Source organism: Panthera tigris, chromosome D3, assembly GCF_018350195.1.
Source record: "Panthera tigris isolate Pti1 chromosome D3, P.tigris_Pti1_mat1.1, whole genome shotgun sequence".
Lineage (NCBI taxonomy): Eukaryota > Metazoa > Chordata > Mammalia > Carnivora > Felidae > Panthera > Panthera tigris.
In genome coordinates this window covers 41,306,176-41,332,615 of record NC_056671.1, presented here as the reverse complement: position 1 = coordinate 41,332,615, position 26,440 = coordinate 41,306,176, and the positions used below count along the sequence as shown (strand labels likewise).

The 26,440-nt window shown below is 35.9% G+C and overlaps 1 protein-coding gene across 3 annotated transcripts in view; it reads right to left on the bottom strand.

The window, feature by feature from the left end:
* METTL4 (methyltransferase 4, N6-adenosine) overlaps nucleotides 1–26,440 on the bottom strand; it is a 249,767-nt gene that overhangs the window by 202,782 nt on the left and 20,545 nt on the right. For all 3 annotated transcript variants that reach the window (XM_042962995.1, XM_042962993.1, XM_042962994.1), the window contains 5 exons: nucleotides 24,362–24,731; nucleotides 21,849–21,918; nucleotides 6,161–6,335; nucleotides 3,288–3,394; nucleotides 2,803–2,894 (listed from right to left, as the gene is read on the bottom strand). In XM_042962995.1, the coding sequence (XP_042818929.1) occupies nucleotides 2,803–2,894; nucleotides 3,288–3,394; nucleotides 6,161–6,335; nucleotides 21,849–21,918; nucleotides 24,362–24,731 (814 nt within the window). The remainder of the gene's footprint in view (nucleotides 1–2,802; nucleotides 2,895–3,287; nucleotides 3,395–6,160; nucleotides 6,336–21,848; nucleotides 21,919–24,361; nucleotides 24,732–26,440) is intronic.

Below are 26,440 nucleotides of genomic sequence, written 5' to 3'. Positions count from 1 at the left end.
TCTAAGCATATATATAGGACATGTAGTATCCCAAATCCCAGAGTTATAATTTCAGAGTAAATTACAGTCAGAAATCTGAAAGCTGTTTTTTGGTGGCTTTAGTTTGTATGGCTCTGTACTTCTGTACATGCACTTGCTAGACATAGTAACATGAATTCAAAAATACAGAATTACAAATACTTCTTGTCTACCACTACCTAACTAAAACATAAGGATTACATATATCAAGTCATGTAGATTTTTTCCCCCAAAAAATCTTTCTTTTCAAATGTTCCAAATCCTAAAAATATGTTTGTGCTGCTCTCTACTGGGAATATGGCAGAACTACACTTCATACATAGGCTATAAGACTAATTTTTATTAGCATTAATAAAAGACTAATTTTTACTTACTATTTTAAAACCTTGCTTCTTAAGACTAATATTTAAACATTATTTTATTCTATGTAAAAGGAATTGATGAATATTTTAACTATAATTTTGGAATGAAAGTTTAGGTCTTAGCATTTAGATTTTTAAAAGTAAAAACATAAGCCCTGGGGCACCTGGCTGGCTCAGTAGGAGGAGCATGCAACTCTTGATCTCAGGGTCATAAGTTCGAGCCCCATTCTGGGTGTAGAGATTACTTAAATAAATAAAAACTAAAAAAAAAAAAAAAAAAAAATCCCTAAGAAAAACACTAAATTATTCTTTGATACTTAACTGATAAAATTCAAATGAAAAGAATACAAATTAGATTTCCTCCATCAAATATAACTGGTGCCAACCATTATTTTCTTCTCAAAGAACAGTACAATCTCACTTTTCATTTAAGTCACATATTTAATGCATTAAAGAGTCTACGATAGTACACGGCTTAAAGACAATTACTCATTCAGCATTTCTCTAAGTCAAAGAATGGATCATCAGGTAAACATCTGAATATTTTTCAAATGAAGTAACACTACAACACTACAAGTCTCTTCTGTATAAGCAATTTAAGATAAAAGAAATTCTAAGTGTTATCAATATAAATTACCTTGGGAATTTATATTCACTTTCCTATGTATTCTAGCTCTATCCCATATTCTACAAAATAATATGATAGGTTGGGAACCTTATAGTTTTCCTGAGCAGCATCTTGAAAGTTTTTGGTTTTTTAAGTGAGGATCACAAAATCAATACAATAGATATTCCTAAAGAAAAATTTTAATAGATAACTCATATCAAATTTGGTGTCTCTCATGAACTTACAATTCTATTTTTTTAAACTATCACTTGAAAAATTAAGCATACACTAACCTTCCATTATATGCTACAGAATTTCAAATACATTATAATCAATCCTCACAACTCTAAAAGATTAAACACCATTAGTCTCTCTTTAAATGAGGACTTTCAGGTAGAACATGTTAGAGTAACATATAGTAGCAGAGTCAGGATTCAAACTCATGTTAGTCAATCTCCAAATCCAAACCTTTCCACTATTCCTTGGTGCTTAGTTTCGCTGAATGATGAACATTACACCAACGCATTAAGACTAGTAAGAACTGTAGCCTGCAGCAATTACCTTTCCGGAGGTTCAGAAAAGCAACACTACCTCAACATAAAACTGAGTCTCTACCAAGTATCAAGGGGATTCTAACCATGTCTCTGACTGCTATTCTAAGCACCTGATTTCAGAACAAGCTAGGGACAGAGCCCTCATAGTAAAATAAAGCCACTAGTAGAACTACAGTCCTCAGATGCCCCATCGGTCTATCAAGGACAGTGGGGGAGTAACAACCAAGGGGAAGCTACATAAATGGTATTAAGGGGAAAAGCAGAGGTGAAATAAAATGAACCTATGCGGCGCATCAACAGTTCATAATCTTATTCAACAGTCCTTAGATGGAACCAGTCTCTGACCACCTTCTAACTACTTTCCAACCTTCTTACCAGGCACAACCTCTAGGACCAGCCAACACCATTTTTTGTGGTTAGCTCCTTATTGCTGACCAACAATGAGCTCCCAGATTTGTCAGAATTATTCTACTGAGGTGTCAACCACCTGATCAACCTGGATCTGTGGGCCTCCTACACCTACCTCTCAGGGCTTCTATTTTGACTGTGACAATATGACTTTGGAGGGCCTGGGCACTTCTTCCACAAGTTGGCCAAGCATCTCTTGGAAGACGCAAAACCAGTGCAGCAGCTGTGCCATCTGCCAAAGCATGAAGAAACCCTCCCAGTATGAGTGAGGCAAAGCCCTCGTTGCCATGGAAGTTGTCATGGCCCTGAAGAAGAACCTGAACCAAGCCCTTCTAGATATGCATGCTCTGGGCTCTGTGTACACAAATCCCCATCTCTGTAACTTCCCAGAGAGCCACTTCCACATGAGGAGGTAAAATTCATCAAGAAGTTGGGTAACCACCTAACTAACCTCCACAGGCTGGATGGCTGCCAGCTGGGCTGGGCAAGGCCAAGTATCTCTTTGAAAGGCTCACCCTCAAGCACAATTAGGAGCCTCTGGAGCCCAGCAGCCTTTGAGGGGCCCCTCCACACCCCCTGATGTCAGAGCTTCTGCCTGTACCTCTCCCTGCAGCCACTAGGCAGCTCTTTAACCATCATGGAGCCCCCTCTCAAGTCATGGACCAAATGAAAATAAAGCTTTTGCAGCAAAATAAAAACAAAAAACACTATTCATAAATTCTCCTATAAAATTTTAGAGAACTAATAAAAATAAACATCTGATTTAATTTCCAAATGTCTACACCAAATACTAAATTTAATCCTTTTCTCAATTTGACAGAAGTCATAACAATTCTATTTTATAAAAACATACCAGCAAGCGGTGGCTTATGTGAGTGAAGAGTACAGGGCACACTGACAATTAACTTGTGATCTGGAATAGGAAGCACTTTTACATCTGCACTCCTAATTAAAACAAAACAACAATGTAAATTATACTTTAAAGGAAAATTTTTCATATATAAGCCACAGTTGCCTTGATTTTTTTTTTACTTTTCAAATACTATCTGAATTTAAAAATAAATTCAAGAATAGAAAAAATAATCAAAATCAACAATTTAAGTATTGAGACATTAGTGATAATTTCCTTTTCTTCAATAATGGCAGTTACACACTATATAAAACAAAGGATAATATAAAATTTCATGTGCCATACCATTCATACTTTTCTGGTCTGGGCCATTTTCAGATTTTCAAAAATGTAAAAATTTAAGGAAAATCAATGATCATTATGCCATTAATTTTATAAAATGTATAATTGTATACATTTATACAGTTTTGAAAAATCATCTTTCCTACCTTAACGGTACGGCAGTTTTTTCTCGAACTCTCCCCAGTACAAGACCTTCATAAGGCTTTTTGTGTGGAGAATCTAATGGGAACACAAACTCTCCTGAATTGGTGATCTGATAGGAGGAGTCAAAAAAACAAAACAAAATTAAACCATACATCTGTAAATACCCAGGAAAGAGTCTGGCTTTTTATCTAACACTATACAATTTCCACCAAAGAAAAAAAAATTATTAAACCTCTAGGCTAGTGTTAATAAAAATATAATGTAAACCACAAATACAAACCGCATTTGTAATTTAAATTTTCTACTAGCAACATTAAAAACGTGAGAAGTTGGAGTGCCTAGGTGGCTCAAACGGTTGTGTCTGGCTTTTGATTTCAGCTCAGGTCATGATCTCATGGTTCATGAGTTCAAGCCCCACTTCAGCTCTGCACTGACAGCGCTGAGCGTGCTTGAGATTCTCTCTCCCTCCCTCTCTCTCTGCCCCTCCCTAGTGCGCACATGCACACACTCTCTCAAAATAAATAAACATTAAAAAAAAAGTTGGAAGCATATGGTAAAAATAATTTTAATTATATATTTAGCTTAATTTCACATATCCAAAATATTATTTTAATATGTAATCAATTCAAAAAGTTACTGAGGTATGTCAATTTTTTCTTTCATACTGCCTTTGAAATCCAATGTACATTTTACACTTAGCATCAATTCAATTTTGAACAGCCGTAATTCACGTGCTGAAGAGCAACATATGGTTAGTGACTATCACATCAGACAGAGCAACTATAAGGGACTAAAATATTTATCACTTTACACATAAAAATCTACTTTCCATTAAAATTTATTCCTGGAAGCCATGTCATCATTAATTCATTTATTCACTCAAATAACATTTACTGATTACTGATAATATAAATAAGTAGATTACAATAAAGTATATTCCTTCATAGAAAATAGTGTCATAAACATTGTCAGAGCGAGAATTAGTAATAAAACAACTCAGGGATTGATAAAATAGACAATACTTAGTCTAATCCCTTGGCATTATAAATCCAGAAATTCAATTTTACCATTTCACCTGGAGTTATTATACTCTCAAAGACTCACTTAAACTAATCAAACTGAAAACACTATTTATAATAACAATATCAATTTATTAACCATTGAAATACATATTTTCACTATCAGAATATTCATATCTATTATCTATGGAACACTTTACTCAACATCAAGATACCTAAAAAGCCAAATCGGTAAAGTCCTTTTATCACCTCTAGGACCCATAAGAGATAGATCTCTTTCACATAGTGCTGTACAAATACAGACAAGTTCTTATTCTTTGGATATCTTCTATATTCCATGCAAATTACTCCTTCTGTTACAACAGTACCTATAGTTACCTAATAGTGTTTCGTATCACTTACTGCATTTTTGTCTTAAACTCTAGGCTTATCATATCATCTCTCAGAACGGATTACTACTACAAACAAATAATCTTAGATTTTATGTGCTAACATTTTATTGGTTTTGATTTCAGAAGGTACCTTTTCCCTGACTTTGGCCCCAGTTTCTGACAATAAAAAACCTGTAATAATGTACAAGGTAGAATGGGTTTTATATTCCTGTCCATGTCCACATCAACCAAATCAACCAAAGCTTAGCCCAGAGTACAACATGAAAGCACAGATACAACTATTAATGTTTGTTTTCCAAGTCCATTAAAATAGGTGCAAATAAACAATATACACAGCTTTTAGAAGATATACCAGTAGAAGAGTCTTTAGTGGCTCAGTTGGTCAAGGGTCCCAACTCTTGATCTTGGCTCAGGTCATGATCTCACGGTTCGTGGGATCAAGCCCCATGTCAGGCTCTGCACTGACAGCACAGAGCCTGCTTGGGATTCTCTTTCTCCCTCTCTGCCCCTCTCCTACTCATGCTCACTCTCTCTCAAAATAAATAAATAAACTTTAAAAAATAAAAGAAGATATACCAGTAGACTACAAAATACATAGGAAGAACATAAACATAGAACTCTCCTGTCTAAAATGAATATATCAGCTATATAAATATTAAACATTCAATTGACGAGTTGGCTTATCTTTTTAAAATATAGGAGTGCTTTTGCAGGATTCATCTAAGTAGACTTTAAAGATTAATAATCTTTAAAAAGATGTCCAACGGACTCTGAACTGATGCCTTATTTTTCTGTATTTTTTTATTTTTATAGCAAGCAGAGATATTAAAGACCAGTCAACCAATCCAAGAGTTGGAATCATTTCTTTCAAAAATAGGCATAGCAGCACATAGGCACTGAGGACCTATGTTAAAATTCAAAGTATGTAAGGTTCTTGGTTCTTTCCACCTCTTCCAATGCTGAGTTACTTGGGTATTCTCTCTCCCATCCCCAGCAACATAAGAAAAAAGAAAAAGAAAAAAAAAAGAAGGAAAGAAGTTGCAAACGGTGACTGAAATTGTGGATGTGAAAAGAGGAAGAAAATGAAGGGTAAGACTATTTCTATGTTTAGTGCTAAACAGATTTTCCAAAGTTTTTGTTTGTTGTTTTTAAACTACAGACATCAGAGCTTTTTAAAATGTCATCCTGATATCTCCCTGAGTGACTTCCTAAGGCCAGCACGTTGGGACTCTACTATAAAAAGACACAGAACAAATAAGCAAAAAGCCTCCGAGAATAAGAAAATAAAAGTATTTAGTAAAAAAAAAAAAAAAAGTATCAAAGTAAAAGTTTTAATTAGACCGTGTTAAAGGAGTAGAGCAGTAACATGCTAAGCATTAAAAATTACATACTACATTTATGTGTAAGTTATGTGACTTACATGGCACGCTATATAATAACAAATAAGTTAATTTCTGAACTTACTTTTACCCAGTGCCATTCAGCGACTACCTCAACAGACCAAGAAGGATAAAGTTCTTCCTTTACAAAACGCAGGTGCTTCTGTCTATTGGTCACCCAAGTAATAACAAGGCAGTTTGGAGCAGCCAGTTTAGGGATAAGTAACTCCTTTATTTGCAGTGGTGATAAATAACTGTACCTACAAATAAACAGAAAAAAAATATTAGCAAAATTCACTGCAAAAAGGAAAAATAAGCAGAGAAAAGACCCATATAATACTGACTCCACAAACACAGAGCTCTTATAGCAGTTTATTTATATAACTAAATATGAGGCCACAGTGACACCCAGTGGACATACTGCTACATGCAAATTGGAATTAACCCATTTTCATTTTTAACAGTGAAAAATTGCCAGGCTATATTTATCATTTTTAACTGTATTACATTTCAGTAATTTCACTAATATGTTTTTCTCCCATTCAAAATTAAACAAACATTATTGCTTGTTTTTCCTAATCCTACAATATACAGGGACCCTATCACAGTGAGTCTTGAAACCACCAACCCTCAATCTATCACCCTGCTTCTTTCTTATTCCCAATCAATTCTACGGGGCTCTCTGAAACCTTCATACTTTCATTTTTTAAATATTCTATATAGTCTTGCACCTCTGAATCATTAACAGTACAAACTTTGATTTCTCTTGCTAAAACTACTTGCTCTATAATATCCAATTTAAAGAATGTGGCCCTTTCTCTAACACTCCATACACACCAGAAAGAGAGAAGGGTCAATATTCTCCTAGCTCTCTTATTGCTGCTTCTAGGCTATACTCCTCCATCTGCATAAAATCCACTTCTCCTTGAGGGACATGCCATCCAGCTATGCTAGACTGTAATGTTCTATCAAACCCATTTCTTCCGCACTCCCCATAATCGACGAAGCCTTAAGCTCTAAGAACCTTCTCCCTTACCAACACAAATCTTGCCATTATCCTGGGCAATTTCAAGACACAATTTATATAATGTGCACACCTTGCCTAATCTTCCCGTAAACAAATACAATTACATTCATCTCAATATTCCATTCCCAGTGACCCCAACCTGGACCTTGGCATCACTCATACTTAATTCCATCTCAAACTAAACATCAATCTCTGGCAGTAAATACCTATCTCTTACCTATTCTTTAACCTTACCAAAGCATCCCATGACCCATCCCTCTACTTTTACTGAGTCTATCATTTCTTCCTGACCACATGCTCCTCTTCTCCACAGACTAGCAATCATCAATCATTTCACTGTCCTCTCATTAGCACCCTAAATTCCCATCCCCTCTTTATCCTTCACCCCACAGCTCCTTCAAACCTCCAATCTTCAAATCAGCTTCCACACAATTCACTTCTACTTCTTCATATGGGGAAAATCTGATGGTGAAAATGCAGAAGTGAAGAATTGGCTCAATTAAACCCATTCTGAGGCTCTCAAAACTACTAAAACTACTCATCAATTCTTTTATTTATTCTTGGTCAACTACAAACCCTCATCTCTTTTCAAATCTCTTGCCCAAATTCACTATTAGCAGATGAAGTTAACTCATATTATCAGTAAAAATAAAAGCCAACAGACTCCTTCAATTTCCTAACCCTCTCTTATATACCTTCACTAATTTCTACACATTTCCTCTTAAATGAAATGGTATGGCTTCACCTATTTAAAGCTTATCAGTCCAGCTGTGTTCTCTTATTCCCATTTTCTACTATCTTATAATGCTAATTATTCCTCTCCTTTGTATTTCAACCTCACTAGTAGTTCCTTACCATCAGCCTCAATATTAAAGGAAGAAAAGAAGAGAGAAAGAGGGGAAGGAGGTAGTAGAAGAGAAAAAAGACAAGAAATTCCCTCAATTCAGTCTTCTAATGTCTACATCTAACCTAAGGACTGGTATGCATTTAGTCTTTCTACTTTCTTTTATGTTATTCCTCAATGGACTATAATAGGCTTCTACTATTATACCTGTTCTAGAAAAAGTAAATGACATCCTAAAGGCCGAATGCAATAAATATTGGAATCCAACTCTCATACACAGCAACTGTACGATATAAGGAAGTGATCAATAAGTATTTTCTTAAACAAATAAGTAAAATAATTCAGATCTCCTGCACCCAAGTTTTCTGCCATCCAGACCAGTGCTCTTCCAGTAGGCTAGCATTTCATATAATCAAAGTGATAATTTAAAAAAAACTAAGGGGAGCCTGGGTGGCCCAGTCATTAAGCATCTGACTTTGGCTCAGATCATGATCTCACACACAGTTTGTGAGCTCGAGCCCCGCTTTGGGTGAGCCCCACTTCTCCCTCTCTCTCTCTCTCCCTCTCTGTCTCTCTCTCTCTCACTCTCCCTCTACCCCTCCTGGAATTCTTTCTCTCTGCCCCTTGCTCTTTCAAAAAAAATTTTTTAATTAATTTAAAAAATTAAAAGCTTGGGGCTCTTGGGTGGCTCAGTCAGCATCCGACTTCGGCTCAGGTCATGGTCTCACAGTTCGTGAGTTCAGGCCCCGCATCGGGCTCTGTGCTAACAAACAGCTCAGAGCCTGGAGCCTCCTTCGGATTCTGTGTGTGTGTGTGTCTCTCTCTCCCCCTCCCCTGCTCATGCTCTGCCGCTATATCTCAAAAATAAATAAATGTTAAAAAAAAATTTTTTTTAATTAAAAACTAAGTTTGCCACAGTGTGAAAAACATCAAGTCAAAAATTTGAAGTCTGATGTTCCCAATAACTACAGATTCTTTGACTGTCTTAATTTTATTTAATTGGGTTTATTTGCCAGGGGTAGTGGAGAATGAAATATTCCATTTATTAGTGTTATTCTCCTAGAAGTTATTCAACAAATTCTAAAATATGCATCTTTATCACCAAGGTAGTATTCTAGGCAAAAAATGTTTAACCTGAATCTAATCATGAAAAAATAATCAGACAAATCCAAATGGTAGGAAATCTACAGAAAAGTGGCATGGGATCTTAAAAAAGAGTCAATAACCTAAAAAAAAAAAAAAAAAAAAAAAAAAAAAAAGCCAGGAGATGGTTGTGTAGTAAAGGAATAAAAAAAAAATAAAGACCAAACGTAATGTATGATCCTCGATTAGAGCTTAAATCTGAAAACCAAAAAGAAAAATATAGCCATAAATAATAGTTTGAGAAGAGGTAAATATATACGTATATTAGTATTTAATGTATATTTGATACTATCATATTTGACAATATTAAACTTTATTGGGAGTAATACTGGTATTATAGTTATGTAGGAGAATATACTTGTTTTTAGGAGACACATGCAAAAGAATTTGTGGGTGAAAGCATGATGTCTACAACATCAGATAAAAAAGCAGACAGATGGAGAGAGAGAAAATACACACAAATGTGGTACAATATTAATAACTGATGTATCTAGAAGAAAGGTAATTTGACATTCATGTACTATTCTTTCAAATTTTCTCAAAATTTGGAATTTTAAAAATTTAAGAATTTAAAATTTGAAAATTTTTAAATTTAAAAAAATTTAAAACTTTAAAAAGTTAAGAGAAAGAAGCAATACAATAAACATTACAAAAAGATCATAAAGACACACCTATAAGCTAAATGGGAGAAAAAAAAACAAAAAAATGTCAAAATAATGCTGTGTAAAACTATTACAAAATATTATAAAAGGAATAAGTCTATTTTTCTGATTTATAAAAGCTGCCCCCAAAAATGCAGGACTTGTTTACTTTTTTAAAGTTTTACTTTTTTAAAACTTCTAAAAAGGGTAAGAATAACCTACAAAACTATCAATTTTCATTAAAGTAAAAAGCAAATGAAATTTAAACTGAATATTTTTTTTTAAATGTTAACATTTATTTATTTTTGAATGAGACAGAGACAGGGTGCAAGCTGAGGAGGGGCAGAGAGAGAGGGAGACACAGAAACTGAAGCAGGCTCCAGATGTGGGACTAGAATCACAGACTGTGAGATCATGACCTGAGCCGAAGTCAGTCGCTTAACCAACTGTGCGACCCAGATGTCCCTAAACTGAATATTTTAAAAAGTAATTCTTAGAGCATCTGACTTCAGCTCAGGTCATGATCTCAGTTTGTAGGGTCAGCCCCGTGTCGGGCTCTGTGCTGATAGCTCAGAGCCTGGAGCCTACTTTGGATTCTGTGTCTCCCTCTCTCTATGCCCCTCCCCTGCTCGCACTCTGTCCCTCTCTGTCTCTCAAAAATGAATAAACATTAAAAAAAAATTTTTTTTAAGTAATTCTTAGAGAAAACTGGAATACATTACCAAAGAATATTATAAAATTGGACTCTTTGATTCTTTTCAATTTAACACTTAACTCTAATAATGAGAAGCAATTGGGAACAGTCTTTTCAACAAATGATGCTGGGACAACTGGATATCCAAATGCAAAAGAATAAAATTGTGATTTTATCTGATTTCATATATAAAATTAAACTCAAAATGGGTCAAAGCCCTAAATATGAGAGCTGAAACTCTTAGAAAACAGGTGTACATCATTGTGACCGTGATTAAGGCAATGGTTTCTTTTTTTTTTTTTTTTTTTTTTTTTTGAGAGAGAGAGCAGGCACAAGTGAGCGAGGGGCAGAGAAAGAAATAGAGAAGTGGGGCTCACCCAGAGCTCATGTTTTACCCAAAGCAGGGCTCGTGCTCTCACCAAGCAGGGCACAAGCTCACCTGAAGCAGGGCTCGATGTGGGACTCAAACTCATGAACTACGAGTCAAATGCTTAACGACTGAGCCACCCAGGTGCCCTAAAGGCAATGGTTTCTTAAACACAATACCAAATGCACAAGCAACAAAGGTTAAGTTTGACTTCCACAAAATGTAAAACTTTGTGCTTTGAAAACAGTAGAAATTAAGTGAAAAGGCAACATGGCAAATAGGAGAAAATACTTACCAATCATACAAGGTAAGGGCCTAGAATCCAGAATATATAAAGAACTCTTAGAAATCAACAAAAGACAAATAACTTTAAAATGTGCAAAGGATCTGAACAGTCAATTCTCCAAAGAATATATACAGATGATCAATAAGGACATGAAAAGATGCTCAATATCATTAGTCATTAGAGAAATGCAAATCAAAACCACAAGACATCATTGTATGCCCATCAGGATGGCTATAATTTAAAACAAACATCAACAATAAAAACAGAAAATAAGGGTCACTAAGAATGTAGAGAAACTGGAACCCTCATACATTGCTGGTAGGAATGGAAAATGGAAAATGACACATACAATGTGAAAAATAGTTCAGGGGCGCCTGGGTGGCTCAGTCGGTTGAGTGTCTGACTTCGGCTCAGGTGATGATCTCACAGCTCATGAGTTCGAGCCCTGCGTTGGGCCCTGTGCTGACAACTCAGAGCTGGAGGCTGCTTCTGATTCTGTGTCTCCCTCTCTCTCTGCCCCTAACCCACTCACATTCTGTCTCTGTCTCTCTCAAAAATAAATAAACATTAAAAAAAAGAAAAGAAAAGAAAAATAGTTCAGTGGTTCCTCACGAGCTAAAGGTAGAATCGCCATATGATGCAGCAACTCTATTCCTAGGTAAATACCCAAGATAATTGAAAACATGTTGCCTGGAATTAGTCAACTACAATGCCTGAAGGAACAGGCCTTAAGACTGCCTCTCTTCCACAACTAACTAGTTTGGGCAGTTTCTAAAACCACTCTGAAGTTCAATAATTTGTCAAAATGACTCATAGAACTTACTGAAAGCTATTATAATCATGATTACAATTTGTTATAGAAAACGATTTACTACAGTTTATCATGTAAAAGTTATTATGCTTTATTACAGATTAAAATCAGGCAAAGGAAGAAATTCAGAGCAGAGCGGGGTTGGGGGGGTGGGGGGGGGGTGCTTCCAAACACAAAGCCTCCAATGGTCCTTTCCCGTGAAGTCAGAATGCATTACCCTCCTGGCATCAGTGTGTGATAATGCACACAGAGTATTAATAACCAGGGAAGTTTACCCCAGCTTCAGTGTCCAGAGTTTTAACTGGAGATGCATTACATACGCATGACAGAATGACTAATTGCCCAGGTGGTTGAACTCAGTCTCCAGGTCAACTAATACCATTGGGACTCAAAGCTCCTACCTTAAATGACACCAGACTGTCTCTAGTGTAGACAGTCCCTACCCTAAAACTGTTTATGTAACCAGTGTCCCAACTTCCCCACCCCCCAACTCAAGCACACTAAAATAAAAATAATCCTATCAGGTATAATACAGATTACCTCCCAGAAGCTGAAGACAAAGGTCAAACTTCTGTTTGGGCAAGGCCAAATTCTTTAATACACGTGTTCATGGAAAAGCTTATATACAAATGCTTATAGCACCATTACAGCCAAAAGCTGGAAATCATGCAAACATCACCAACTGCTGAACCTATATTAAGGTATATATATATACACATATATATATATATATATATACCTCGATATACAGGGATATATATGGATGTATAGATATATCCATTCAATGGAATATTGTGCAGCCATTAAAAAGAATGAAATACTGATATATGCTAAAACATGGATGAAACATGAAAACAAATATCAAATGAAGCAAGCCAGACACAAAGGCCACATGTTATATGATTTCATTTACATGTAATGTCCCAAAAGGTAGGTTCATAGAGACAGAAGGAAGATTAATGGCTGCCAGTGTATGGGCAAAGAGGGGAACTGAGAAGAACAAGGATTCTTTTGGGAGTGATGGAAATATTCCAGAATAATATAAGGTAATAGTTGGACAACATTGTAAATGAATTAAACCACTAAACTGTACACTTTAAAGTGGAGAAAATGGTTAATTTTATCTCAGTTTTTAAAAACCTATATTAGCACCCTTCTCTCAAAGAGCACACAATCTAATGTTTATAATATAATAACAAAAGAAAAAAGAGATCACTCACCCTTGTAACTAAAATACAGAACAGACTGAAAGCATTAAAATTTGCTAAGAGGGTCCAACATGGCAACATAAGAAAGCATTAAAATTTGCTAAGAGGGTCCAACATGGCAACATAAGACTCTGAACTCACCTCCTCTCACATGCTAAATCTAGGCCTATATAGAGACAATTCCTCTGGAAGAAGACAGGGCTGATTACACAGCTTCTACACAACAAATGGTAAAGGGACCAATAGGAAAAAGTAGGAGAAATATGGATAAAACAGGAACCCCACTCCTGACTAGGTGACTAGAGGAGAGAAGGGTATTGATGAGAGGCCAGCACACTGACTCACCTGCTCCCAGGCATAGCAGTTTAAAAGGCAAATAAACTGTAAATGAAGGAAATACATTTACTCATACTAGAGCATTGAATAAATAGGTAATAAAACCACTGGAACTCTCACTGGGGTTAAGAGGCATTTTTACATTCTACATCCACCTTCATACCATAAACAAGACCAGGGTCCAGGTACTCTACCAACTTGCTAGGGCCACCCCAGCACACTCTAGACCTCTGGCCCACACCAGCTCCAGCTATCCCTCAAAGACAGCCCCCACACAGTACACAGGTCCCTAGCCATGTCAGCCCTAGCTCCAGCCATCCTGCCAAGTCAGCCCTGACATAACACCCTCCAGAACCCAATGGGCCTATGCCAAATCCAGCCATTCCACAAAGGCAGCCCAGCATAGCACATCCACATAGGACATACCCAGCCTACACCCACTCCAGCTCCACCATTTCCACAGAGGTAGCCACAGCACATGTCCCAGGACCTCCAAGCCATGCCCACTCCAGCTCTAGCCAGCCTGCCAAAGTCATCGGGCACACTGCCTACACAGCAGGCAGTCCTACACAAGGCCACTCCTTCAATACCAAGAAAGTTAGCTCTTTTAGCTAATTCATACAAACACACACAGAAAGTCAAACAAAATGAGACAGAGAAATACATTCCAAACACCAGAAAAAAAGAAAAACCTAAAGAAAAGAAGACAAGTAATTTACCTGATAAAGAGTTCAAAGTAATGGTCATAAAGATGCTCACCAAATACAGGAGAAAAATGGAAGAACACAGTGAGAACTTCAACAAAGAGAAAGAAAATATTAAAAAAGAACCAATCAGAGCTGAGGAATAACTGAAATGAAAAATACACTAAAAAGAACCAAAAGCAAATTACATAAGAGAGAAGGATGAATCAGCAATCTGGAAGAGAGAACAGTTGAAATTATACAATGAGAAAGGCAAAGAAGATTTTTTTAAGGAGGATAGTTTTAAGGGCCCTCTGGAACAACAAGCATACAACATTCTCATTATATGGGTCCCAGAAGGAAAAGAGAGAGGAAAACTGCCAGAAAATTTGAAGAAATAATGCCTGAAAACTTCCCTAACTTGGGAAAGGAAATACATACCAAATGCAGAAAACATAAAGAGCCCCTAATAAAATGGGCCCAAAGAGCTCCAACAAGACATATTATAAATAATAAAATAGCAAAAGTTAATGAGAGAATGTTGAAAGCAGCAATAAAAAAAACAATAGTAATAAATGAGGAAAACTACATAAGATGATCAGCTCATTTTATTTTTACTTTAGAGAGAGAAAGAAAGAGAGAGCACACACACAAGCTGGGGAGAGGGACTGAGAGAAAGAGAGAATCTCGAGCAGGCTCCATGCTCTGTACAGAGCCTGATGCAGGGATAGATCCCATGGCCCTGGGATCACGACCTGAGCAAAAATCAAGAATCAGACACTACACTAAACCAAATGAACCACCCAGGCACCCTGATCATCTCATTTTTCAGCAAAAACTTTGCAAGCCAGAGGGAGTACCAGGATATATTTAAAGTGCTGAAAAGGTAAAACTTACAACCAAAAATACCCAGCAAGGCTGTCATTCAGAATTGAAAGAGAGATAAAGGGTTTCCCAGACAAGCAAAAACTAAAGGAATTCATCCTAAACCAGCCTTACAAGAAATGTTAAAAGATCTTCTTCAAGCAGAAAATAAAGTACCATGACTAAAAATAGGGAAATATATGAAAGAAAAAAATCTCACTCATAAAGGCAAAAACTATAGTAAAGGCAGCAGTAGATGAACCAATTAAAAAGCTAGTTTTAGGATAAAGACAAAAAAAGTAAACTTGGGCACCTGGGTGGCTCAGTCGATTAAGCATCCGATTAAGCATCCGATTTTGGCTCAGGTCATGATCTCACAGTTCGTGAGTTTGAGCCCTGCATAGGGCTCTCTGCTATCAGTGCAAACCCTGCTTCAGATCCTCTTTCTCCCTCTCTCTCTGCCCCTCCCCAACTTGCACATGCACATGTATGCACACATACTCTCCTTCTCTCAAAAATAAACATTTTTGGGGGCGCCTGGGTGGCTCAGTCAGTTGAGCGGCCGACTTCGGCTCAGGTCATGATCTCACGGTCCGTGGGTTCGAGCCCCACGTCGGGCTCTGTGCTGACAGCTCGGAGCCTGGAGCCTGTTTCGGATTCTGTGTCTCCCTCTCTCTGACCCTCCCCCATTCATGCTCTGTCTCTCTCTGTCTCAAAAATAAATAAACGTTAAAAAAAAATTTTTAAAAATAAAAATAAACATTTTTTAAAAACTTAAACTCAACTATAGCTACAATAAGTAGTTAAGGGATACAAAATTTAAAAAGATGTAAAATATGATGTCAAAAACAGAAACAGATATACAAAACATAAAGACAAAAGAACCCAAACATAACTCTAAAGAAAACCATAAAATCACAAGGGAAGAGACCAAAGGAAGGACAAAGAAACACAGAAGAACTAAAAAAACAACCAAAAAACAATTAAGATGTCAGTAAATACATACCAATCAATAATTACTTTAAATAAAATGGACTAAAATGTTCCAGTCAAAAGACATAGGGAAGCTTAATGGCTAAAAAAATAAGATCCATCTATATGCTGTCTGGAAGAAACTCACTTCACATCTAAAGTCACATATAGACTAAAAACATAAAGTGATGGAAAAAGGTACTCTATGCAAATAAAACCAAAATGAAGGCTGAAGTACCAATACTCATATCAGACAAAATAAACTTTACAACAAAAGATAAAGAAGAGCATTACATAATGACAAAGGAGCCAATCCAAGAAGATGATACAACAGTTACAAATATTTATAAGCCCAACACAGTAGCATCTAAATATTTAAAGCAAGTATTAAAAGACCTAAAGGAAGAAATTGACGTTAATACAATAATAATAGGGGACTTCAATACCCCATTTACATCAATGGATACATCATCCAGATAGAAAATCAATAAGGAAATATTGCCCTTAAACAACACACTACACCAGATGGATGTAATAAATATATACAGCACAATTCACCCCAAAACTGCAGAATGCACATTTTTTTTTAATGGCACATGGAACATTCTTTAGAACAGATCATGTGGTAGGCCACAAAACAAGTCTCAATAAGTTTAAAAAGACATGGAGCATCTTTTCCAACCACAATAGTATGAAACTAGAAATCATTTATAAGACGAAAACTAAAAAAAACCCATAAACATGTGGAGACTGTTACTGAACAACTGTTCAGTAAAACAGTAAAAACTGTTACTGAACAACCAATGAGTAAACAAACAAATCAAAGAGGAAATCAAAAAATACTTTGAGACAAATGAAAATAGAAACACACAGGGTGCCTGGGTGGCTTAGTTAAGTGTCCAACTCTTGATTTCAGCTCAGGTCATGATCTCAGGGTCATGGAATTGGGCCCATCTGCTTAAGATTCTCTTTCTCTCCCTCTGCCCCCTCCCCCAATTGCACTCTCTCTCCAAAATTAAAAAAAGAAATAGAAAAGAAAAGAAAGGAAAGGAGAGGAGAGGAGAGGAGAGGAGAGGAGAGGAGAGGAGAGGAGAGGAAAGGAAAGGAAAAGAAAATGGAAACACTTTTCCATCTTTTTGCAACTTTCCAAAATTGCAGCAAAAGCAGTCCTAAGAGAGACATTCATAGTGATACAAACCTACCTAAGGAAACAAGAAAAATCCCTGAGGTTTAGCTGTAGGGTACTTGGGTGTTTGGGAAGGAAGAATTTTTAAGTTTACAAGTCTAATAATTAGGAAACCAAATTACTATACTTATTGATAACTGAGAATTCTGTAATTTGGAGTAAACATGTACTAAAATGAAAAGGGGCTTTCAGTTGAGGCTAGGGAGAATAAACTGTTTTCCCAAAAGGACACTGTGACAGCTGTGTGTCAGACCTCTTGAAGCTGGCATGTGGAGGCATAAATGAGGTTTCTTGCTTTCCAGAAAGGAAGGAAAGTTGTGGATAGTCTGTATGGTTGGCCTGCTGGGTAGTGACACTCAGGCTGGTCCCAGGCCACGAGCAACAGCTGACATGAGATGTAGAAAGAAGGAGCAATAAAGCAGCTTGTAGCAGAAAAAAGAAAAAGAAGAAGAAAAATCCCAAATAAACAATATAACCTAAACTAGAAAAATAAGAACAAAGCCTAAAGTTAGTAGAAAAAAGGAAATAACAAAGTTTAGAGTGGAAATTAAAAAAAAAAAAAAAAAAGATTATAGTGGCATAACTGAAATAGAAACTAAAGAAGAAGAAGAAGAACAAGAAGAAGAAGAAGAAGAACAAGAACAAGAACAAGAAGAAGGGGAGCAGGAGGAGGAGGAGGAAGAAATCAATGAAACTAAAATCTGGTTCTTTAAAAAGTTAAAATTGAAAAACCCTAGTCAGACTCATCAAGAAAAAAGAAAGGGCTCACATGAATAAAATCAAAAATGAAAGAGAAGTTTACAACTGAAACCACAGAAATACGTAGGAGACTATGTATCACAGAAGAGTACTAAAAAAAATTATGTGCCAACAAAATGGAAAACATTGAAGAAATGCATAAGTTCCTGGAAACACACAACCTTACAAGACTGAATCACAGAGAAATAGAACATCCGAATATACCAATTACAAGTAATGAAATTGGATCAGTAATTTAAAAATTCCCAGAAAACAAAAGTCCAAGACCACATTGCTTCATATATGATATCTACTAAACATTTAAAGAGGAGTTAGTAACTATTCTTCTCAAATTATTCCAAAAAATTGAAGAGGAAGAAATTCTTCTAAACTCATTTTACAAGGCCAGCAGAACACCAATACCAGAATCAGACAAAGATACCACTAAAAAAGAAAATTACAGGCCAATATCCCCAATAAACACAGATGCAAAAATCCTCTTCAAAATATTAGTAAATCAAAATCAACATGTTAAAAGGATCATACACAATGACCCAGTGGAATTTACCAATATAATGTACCACATTAACAAAATTAAAGATAAAATATGATCACCTCAATAGATGCAAAAAAAGCATTGACATATACAACATCCATTTATGATAAAAACCCTAAAAAAGTGGATACAGAAGGAACACACCAAGTATAATAAAGGCCATATGTGATAAACCCTCAGGTAAAATCATACTGAGTGGTGAAAAGCTGAAAGCATTTCCTCCAAGATTAGGAGCAAGACAAGGATACCCATTCTCACCACTTATTCAGCATAGTATTGGCAATCCTAGCCACATCAATTAGGTAAGAAAAAAAAAATTAAGGCATCCAAATTGAAAAAGAATAAGTAGAACTATCACTACTTGCAGATGACATAATAATCATCTAGAGAAAACCATAAGGCTCCACTGAAAAACTATTAAAACTAATAAAATAATTCAGGAAAATCACACAATACCAAATGAACATACAGAAATCTAACCCATTGCATTTATGTACACTAATAATGAGCTATCAGAAAGAGAAGTTAAGAAAACAATCCCATTTACAATTGCACCAAAAAGAATAAAATACCTAGGAAAAAATTTAACCAAAGAAGTGAAAGACCTGTACTCTTGAAAAGTGTAAGACATAGATGGAAAAAACTGAAGACAAGACAAATAAATGGAAATATACACTGTGCTCATGGACTCGAAGAATTAGTATCATGAGAATGTCCATACTACACAAAGCAATCTACAGATTTAACGCAACCCCTATCAAAATACCAATGGCATTTTTAACAACTAGAACAAAGAATCCTAAAATTTGTATGGAACTACAAAAACCCTAAATAGCAAAAGTGGTCTTAAGAACAAAGCAGGAAGATCGTGCTGATTTCAAAGTATATTAAATGTACGATAATGGTACAAAGAAACACACGTACATCAACAAAACAGAATAGAGAGCCCAAAAATGAGCCCACACATGTACAATCACCATTTAGCAACTACCTTAAAAATAAGTGATTTGGGCAAGACTCATCAATGGATGCTGTATTACTTTTTTATTGCTACTTTCAAAAATGTCAATTGCCAGGATGCCTGGATAGCTCACTTGGGTTAAGCATCAAACTTCAGCTCAGGTCATGGTCTCACGGTTCATGAGTTCCAGTCTCAAATCAGGCTCTGTGCTGACAGCTCAGAGCCTGGAGCCTGCTTCAGATTCTGTGTCTCCCTCTCTTTCTGTCTCTCCCCTGCTCATGCTCTGTCTCTCTCTCAAAAATAAACATAAAAAATAAAAAAAAATTTTAAATGTCAATTTCCTGAAACACCTGAGAAAAGTTCCTGAGAAAAGACTCAGGAACTTCCAAATTAAAGGATACTAAAGAGACATGACAACTGAATATAAGGCATGATCCAGGATTTTATTTTGCCAAAAATTTCCGAGATAACTGATAACCTGAATAAGGTCTATATATGAGATACTAGTGCTATATCAGTAACAGTACTATATCAATGTTAATTACCTATTTTGACAATTGCATTATGATTACATGTGAGAATTTCTTTGTTTTTAGGAAATATAGAATGAAATATTTCAGAGTAACTTACTTTTTCTCTTAAATAATTTATTTTCAAATGGCTTAGAAAAAATTATGTATAGATATCTACATACAAACACACACATAGAGGATACAAGAATACTCTGTATGATTCTTGCAACTTTAAGAGAAAAATATCCCAGCTCATAAACAAAAAACGACAAGAAAACTGGAGATAATTGTGGAGATAAAGAAATTTCACATGAAGTTGAAGTCAAGGTAATAGGAAGTGTTCAAGTCTAGACCTGAACATTCAGAGGAAATATAACTGAAGATATTCACTAGTATAAGAGAGGAAAACTTAAAGTTTAAAAAAAAAACTATTAAAAGGAAATGTCCTCGAGGCACCTGGGTGGCTCAGTCCATTAAGCAGACTCTTCAGTTTGGCTCAGGTGGTGCCTTACAGTTTGTGAGATGGAGCCCTGCACTGGGCTCTGTGCTGACAGCATGGAGCCTGCTCGGGATTCTCTCCCCTTGTCTCTCTCTCTCTCTCTCTGCTCCTCCCCCCCGCTCAAAATAAATAAAAAAAAGAAAAAGGAGAGGCACTTGGCTGGCTCAGTCGGTTACACGTTCAACTTCGGCTCAGGTCATGATCTCGTGGTCTGTGAGTTCAAGCCCTTCATGGGGACCTGTGCTGACCACTCAGAGCTTGGAGCCTGCTTCAGATTCTGTCTCCCTCTCTCTCTGCCGCTCCCCCTCCCTCTCTCAAAAATAAACATTAAAAAAAAAAAAGGAAATGTCCTCTTAGTAATTAAACTGATTACTCTAAGAGATGACATACAAAAAAGCTGACAAAGTAAAAAAGTTAAAGATAGGGTAGACAAATTCATTCATAGCAGCTACTGAGGAAAACTATACAAGCATACCTCAGAGATACTGCAGGTTCAGTTCCAGACCACCACAACAAAACTAATATCACTTTAAAAAAGTGACTCAAATTAATTTTGGGTTATGCTTATACTACACTCATCAACTAAGTATGCAACAGCAATATTTCTTAAAAAACAACATACATATTTCATTGCTAAAAAATGTAACCATCATCTGAGTTTTCAGTGAGTTAATCACTGATCACAGATCACCATAACAAATATAATGAAGAAGCCTGAGATATGGCAAAATGTGACAGAGAGACACAAAATGAGCAAATACTATTGGAAAAATGATGCCAAAGACTTGCTGAATGCAGGGTTGCCAAAAACCTACAATTTAAAAAAAAAAAAAAAAAAAGGCAATAACTGCAAAGCACAACAAAGTGAAGCACAATAAAACAAGGTATGCCCATATTTTGGTACATATTTCCAAAGTTAAAAATTTGATATCAAAGAAGGCAAAAATGTTGCCATTTGGTGTTATAGAAATATCCATGAACTGGTTCAGTCAGTAACCTCAGTCATTAATAAGTATATCACTTGTGACACTTTTATTTTACCTATACATAGTTCTAATCCAAGAGAATTACCTATTTAGGGAAATTAAAAATTTAAGTGAAAAGGGGCACTTGGGTGGCTCAGTTGGTTAAGCATCTGACTCTTGATTTTGGCTCAAGCCCTGAGTTGAGCCACCACACTGGGCCTGGAGCCTGCATAAGATTCTCTCTCTCCCTCTCCCTCTGTCCCTCCCAGGCTCACGTGTGCTCTCTAAATAAATACAGACAAACATATGTACATAGACACATAAATATTTTTAAAAATAAACAAAATTTAAATGAAAATATTTTAGTAGTTTCAGACAAACTGTATCTCAAAATAATGCTTTTGGCATATGTAACTAGAATTTACAAAGGACAATATCTTTTAGAAACCACATCTAATAGGTTAATTTGTTTATTCTTACCTGTTACTCCTTTTAACTGATTTGTTCTGCCATGGTGGATCTATCACAATTACATCATATGTTTTCCTACCTGAAAACAAACACACAAGGTATTTCAGAAAGTACCTTCCATAGATGATCACTTTAAAAACTAAAGTGCAATGGGCGCCTGGGTGGCTCAGTCAGTTAAGTGTCTGACTTCAGCTCAGGTCATGATCTCACGTTCCGTGAGTTTGAGCCACCCCGCGTCAGGCTCTGTGCTGACAGTTTGGAGCCTGGAACTTGCTTCAGATCCTGTGTCTCCCTCTCTCTCTGCCCCTCCCCCACTCACACTCTGTGTGTGTCTCTCTCTCTCAAAAATAAACATTAAAAAATAAATAAATAAAAATTAAAAGTGCATTTACTACAGATACAAATATAATGGAATGCAACAAAAGGATTTGTAGCATTTATTCAAATAGAATAATTTAACCTAGAAAAATTAAATTTCCCTTATAATTTAGTACAGCTAGAATTTTAACATAATTTCACCTATTGCTATTTATTCAAAGACTACCTGAAAATAACTACAGCTCACTTAGTTAGATACCAATCATCTGTAAATGCCCTATAAATCTTTGTAGCCATGTTAATATGGTCCTTTCAAATGTAGGAGGGGTTAGTTTTTTGGGGTTTTTTGGGGTTTTTGCTTTACTTTTTTTAAACTTTCTTTTGAAATAATTTATCTTAAACCTGATATGCCCACCATAATATAACTTCCCCAATTGTCTACAATTGCCTTTTTCTGGCCCAGGATCCAAACCAGGATCACACATTGCATCTAGTTGCCATGTGTCCTCAATCTCTTCCACTCTGGAAAAGTTCCTGTCTTTTTTTGTCATTTATTACCGACATTTTGAAGGCTACTGGCCAGTTATCTTATAGAATGTCTCCTAATTTGGGTTTGGTACTTCCTCATGATTAAATTTAGTTATTAATTTTTGGCAAGAGTATTACCAAAGTAATCAGGAAATAAGAGATGTCAAAATGTCTCATTATTGGTGATACTAACTTTAATCACTTGGTTAAAGTGCTGTCTACCAAGTTTCTCCAGTTTTCCCTTTGTAATTAATAAATATCATGTAAGGAGATATTTTCAGACCGTGCAAATATCCCATGTCTTATCTTTTCACCTACCACTTTGACATCCAATTACTATGGTGTTTGCCAGATAGAAACTTTCTAGTTCTATCAGTCTACCCACATTTATTAATTGGAATTTTACTGTAAGGAAGAGCTGTCCTTTTATAAACATAGCTTTTATAAACATAGCTATATTTTGGTAAATCTAGAATTTCATACATAATCAAAACAGTGCAAATTAAAATGAGGAAGTAACAGTTTTCAAACTATTAGAGTGACAAATATCAAAAAGAATGGAAAACAGCATTCAAACATAGCATAATTTCCCATTAATTTATTATCCTGTCATCTACCCTGAAGAATCTGTGACATGAATAACCACTCATATGTAACATGGCTTGATAGCAATTAAAAGAAGCTTTTCCTCAATGAACTATGTCAATTAATACCTTAAAATGTTGCTATTAAATGCCCAAATAACAATAAATAGCAAATTTAAATATTTCTTTCCTACCTCATCTCTTAGATTGTAATAGTAACAATTTATTAAATACATATAAGTCCCTGACATAAGCAATTGATGCAGATTAATTCACTTAATCCTCAAAATGACTTTCAGAAGTAGGTTATTATCATACCCATTTTATAAACTAGGAAACCAAGGCTCTTTTTATTAGCCCAAAGACTAACAGTTAAGCTTCAGAATCTAAATCCAAATTCAGCTGTGGACTTCAATCTTTAAATTGTGTTAACATTATACAGGAAGATATTTCAAGAAATTTTAGACAATAAATGTGAGCATTAGCTTAATATGTAACCCTAAAAGGTTAGGGTGTAAATATTCATATCTGAAGTGTTTCTAATTTGCTATAAAGAAAAGTTAAATAAAATTGTTCAGGGGTGCCTAGGTGGCTCAGTTGGTTAAGCACCTGACTTCAGCTCTGGTCATGATCTCATGGTTTGTAGGCTCAAGCCCACGTTGGTCTCTGTGCTGACAGCTCAGAGCCTGGAGCCTGCTTTGGATTCTGTGTCTCCCTCTCTCTGTGACCCTCTCCTACCCACACTCTCTCTCCAAAAAAAATTTTTTAATTTTTTTTTTTAATTTTAAATAAAATTGTTTGGCCAAAACCAAATGTATCCTGAATTCCAAAGTACAGAGCAGCAACTGTGTTTGCTCTCATGGGGACTAACTACTTTTTGATGCTTTGTTCATAATTCTTATTTTTTAATTTTTTTTTAATTTTTTAAACCCAAACTCAGCACTTTTAAAATTTTTAAACAAAAATTACACAGAGAAAATGAAGTGTTTACCCTATCCTCATAAAATGTTGACCCTCATTCAGCATTCAGACTAGCTCTTGACTTTTAATGCCACAGAAAAATTGTATTTTTCTAATAGCATAATTACTTACAGTTCAGAAGTAGATGCATGCAAGAAATGTCAGACAAAAGAAAACTGCTTTTTGGTGGCACCAGGTATTTCTGTCCCATTAACGTAATAATTTTTGTAAAGCTAGAGTTGTTTTCAACAATCCGTGAAAATAAATCCTGTTCTGTAACAGACATATCCTCTTCCGTCAATTGTAATGCCTGCAGTTCCATTTCATTCAGAGAAGGCAAATGCTTTGCCATTGCACATAATTCTGACAAATTGCAGGTATCAAGTGGTAAAGTAATGGGCTCACTACACTTGTTCCATTTTTCAGAAAGTGGATGAAGAAAGCCACTCTTGAGACCTTCTTGGATTAACTCCGAAGAGCCATCCAAAATCAGTCCCCTGATCTGTAAGAAAAATTTGTTACAGTATATTAAAGTCATTAACATTAAAACAATTACCTAAATAATGAAATTCCTACTATGTTTTGAGTATTTGAACTTATGGATGAAATCAATATTTTTAAAGCTTACACTAAAATAATTTTAACATACAATGTAAAAATAAAACTATGTGAGTATACCTTTGAAGTACTGTTTCTTAAATGTGGAATGAAACAAACCTCATAAATTCACTTACAGTTAAATAACTAAATAATGCACATAAAAAAACACATTCTTAAAAATGTATTAAAACGAAGGGTGCCTGGGTGGCTCAGTCAAGCATCCAACTCTTGATTTCAGCTCAGGTCATGACCCTCAGGGTCATGGGATTGAGCCCCAGGTTGGGCTCTGGCTGAGCATAGAGCCAATCAAAATTATCTCTATTCCTCTGCCCTTCCCTACTCACACCCCCCCTTCTCTCTCTCTCTCTCTAAAAAAAAAAAAAAAAAAAAAAAAGGTATTAAGATGAATTTGAAAAAAAACAAAACAAGGGTGAATTTGATAACATGCATGTTTCCAAAAGAAAGCAGAATTTCTAATCTGTAAAGCAAACTAAGTTTAAATCACATATAATATTGTTTCTTTAGTGATCCACTTTTAAAATAAACATACCTTTTAACTCTAATATAGTACTTAAATTGTAAAGAAAAAAGCAACTGTTGGGGCACCTGGGTGGCTCAGTCGGTTCAGTGTCCGACTTCAGCTCAGGTCATGATCTCGCAGTTTCTGAGTTCAAGGCCCGCACTGAGCTCTGTGCTGACAGCTTGGAGCCTGGAGCCTGCTTTGGATTCTGTGTCTCCTTCTCTCTCTGCCCCTCCCCCCACTCACACTCTGTCTCTCTCTCAAGAAACAAACATTAAAAAAATTTTTTTTAATTAAAAAAAAAAAGAAACTGTTAAATGAACATAAAAACACAGTTCTGTGAAAATATAACTACAATAATTATAAAATTGAAATCTAAGTTCCACTTCTGGACAAGATGGAGTACCAGAAGTCAGATTTCACTTTTCATCTGAAATTACTTTTTACAAATGTATAAAATGTGTAATTTATTAAAAAGGCTTTCAGACCTTAGATGGATGTCAAGTAATGAAGAACAGTGGTCCCTAAAAAAAAGGAGAAACAAAATGATTTCTCCAGCTTACTACCTTGAGAGTTTCCAGGCAGCAGCACAGAGAAGGAGACCCATTCAGAGTCCATGAGTTGACCTGGGAAGATGGGGCTGGAAAGGTCTGGAAAGGTCAAAGCAGCTAGAATTTGCCAGGCAGGATACCAAAGAGGAGACTACAAAGAGAGTTCTTATAAGCTGCAAAAGAGTCCACTTAAGTCTACCCAAGGCCAGGGAAAGAAATAGATGCGAAATGATCATAGGAAACAATACACAGAGCTCATAGAGAGGTGGGAACAATGCTCCCAACAGCCAGAATGGAAAATCTCCTAATTTACAAAGCAACAGGTAGACTATTCAAAAGGGTATTGCCTCAACGTTGGGGAGAAAAATAGCTCTAAAATAAAGGCTGCTCTGGTTCTAACTGAAAAAGCTTAGAGCAAGCTTCAAAACCTTTGTTCAAGAAAATCACAGGGTGCCAAGATGGCGGAACAGCCTGGAAGTTTTTTTGGGGCCTCTCGTCCCTGAAATGCAGCCAGATCAACACTAAACCATACTGTACACC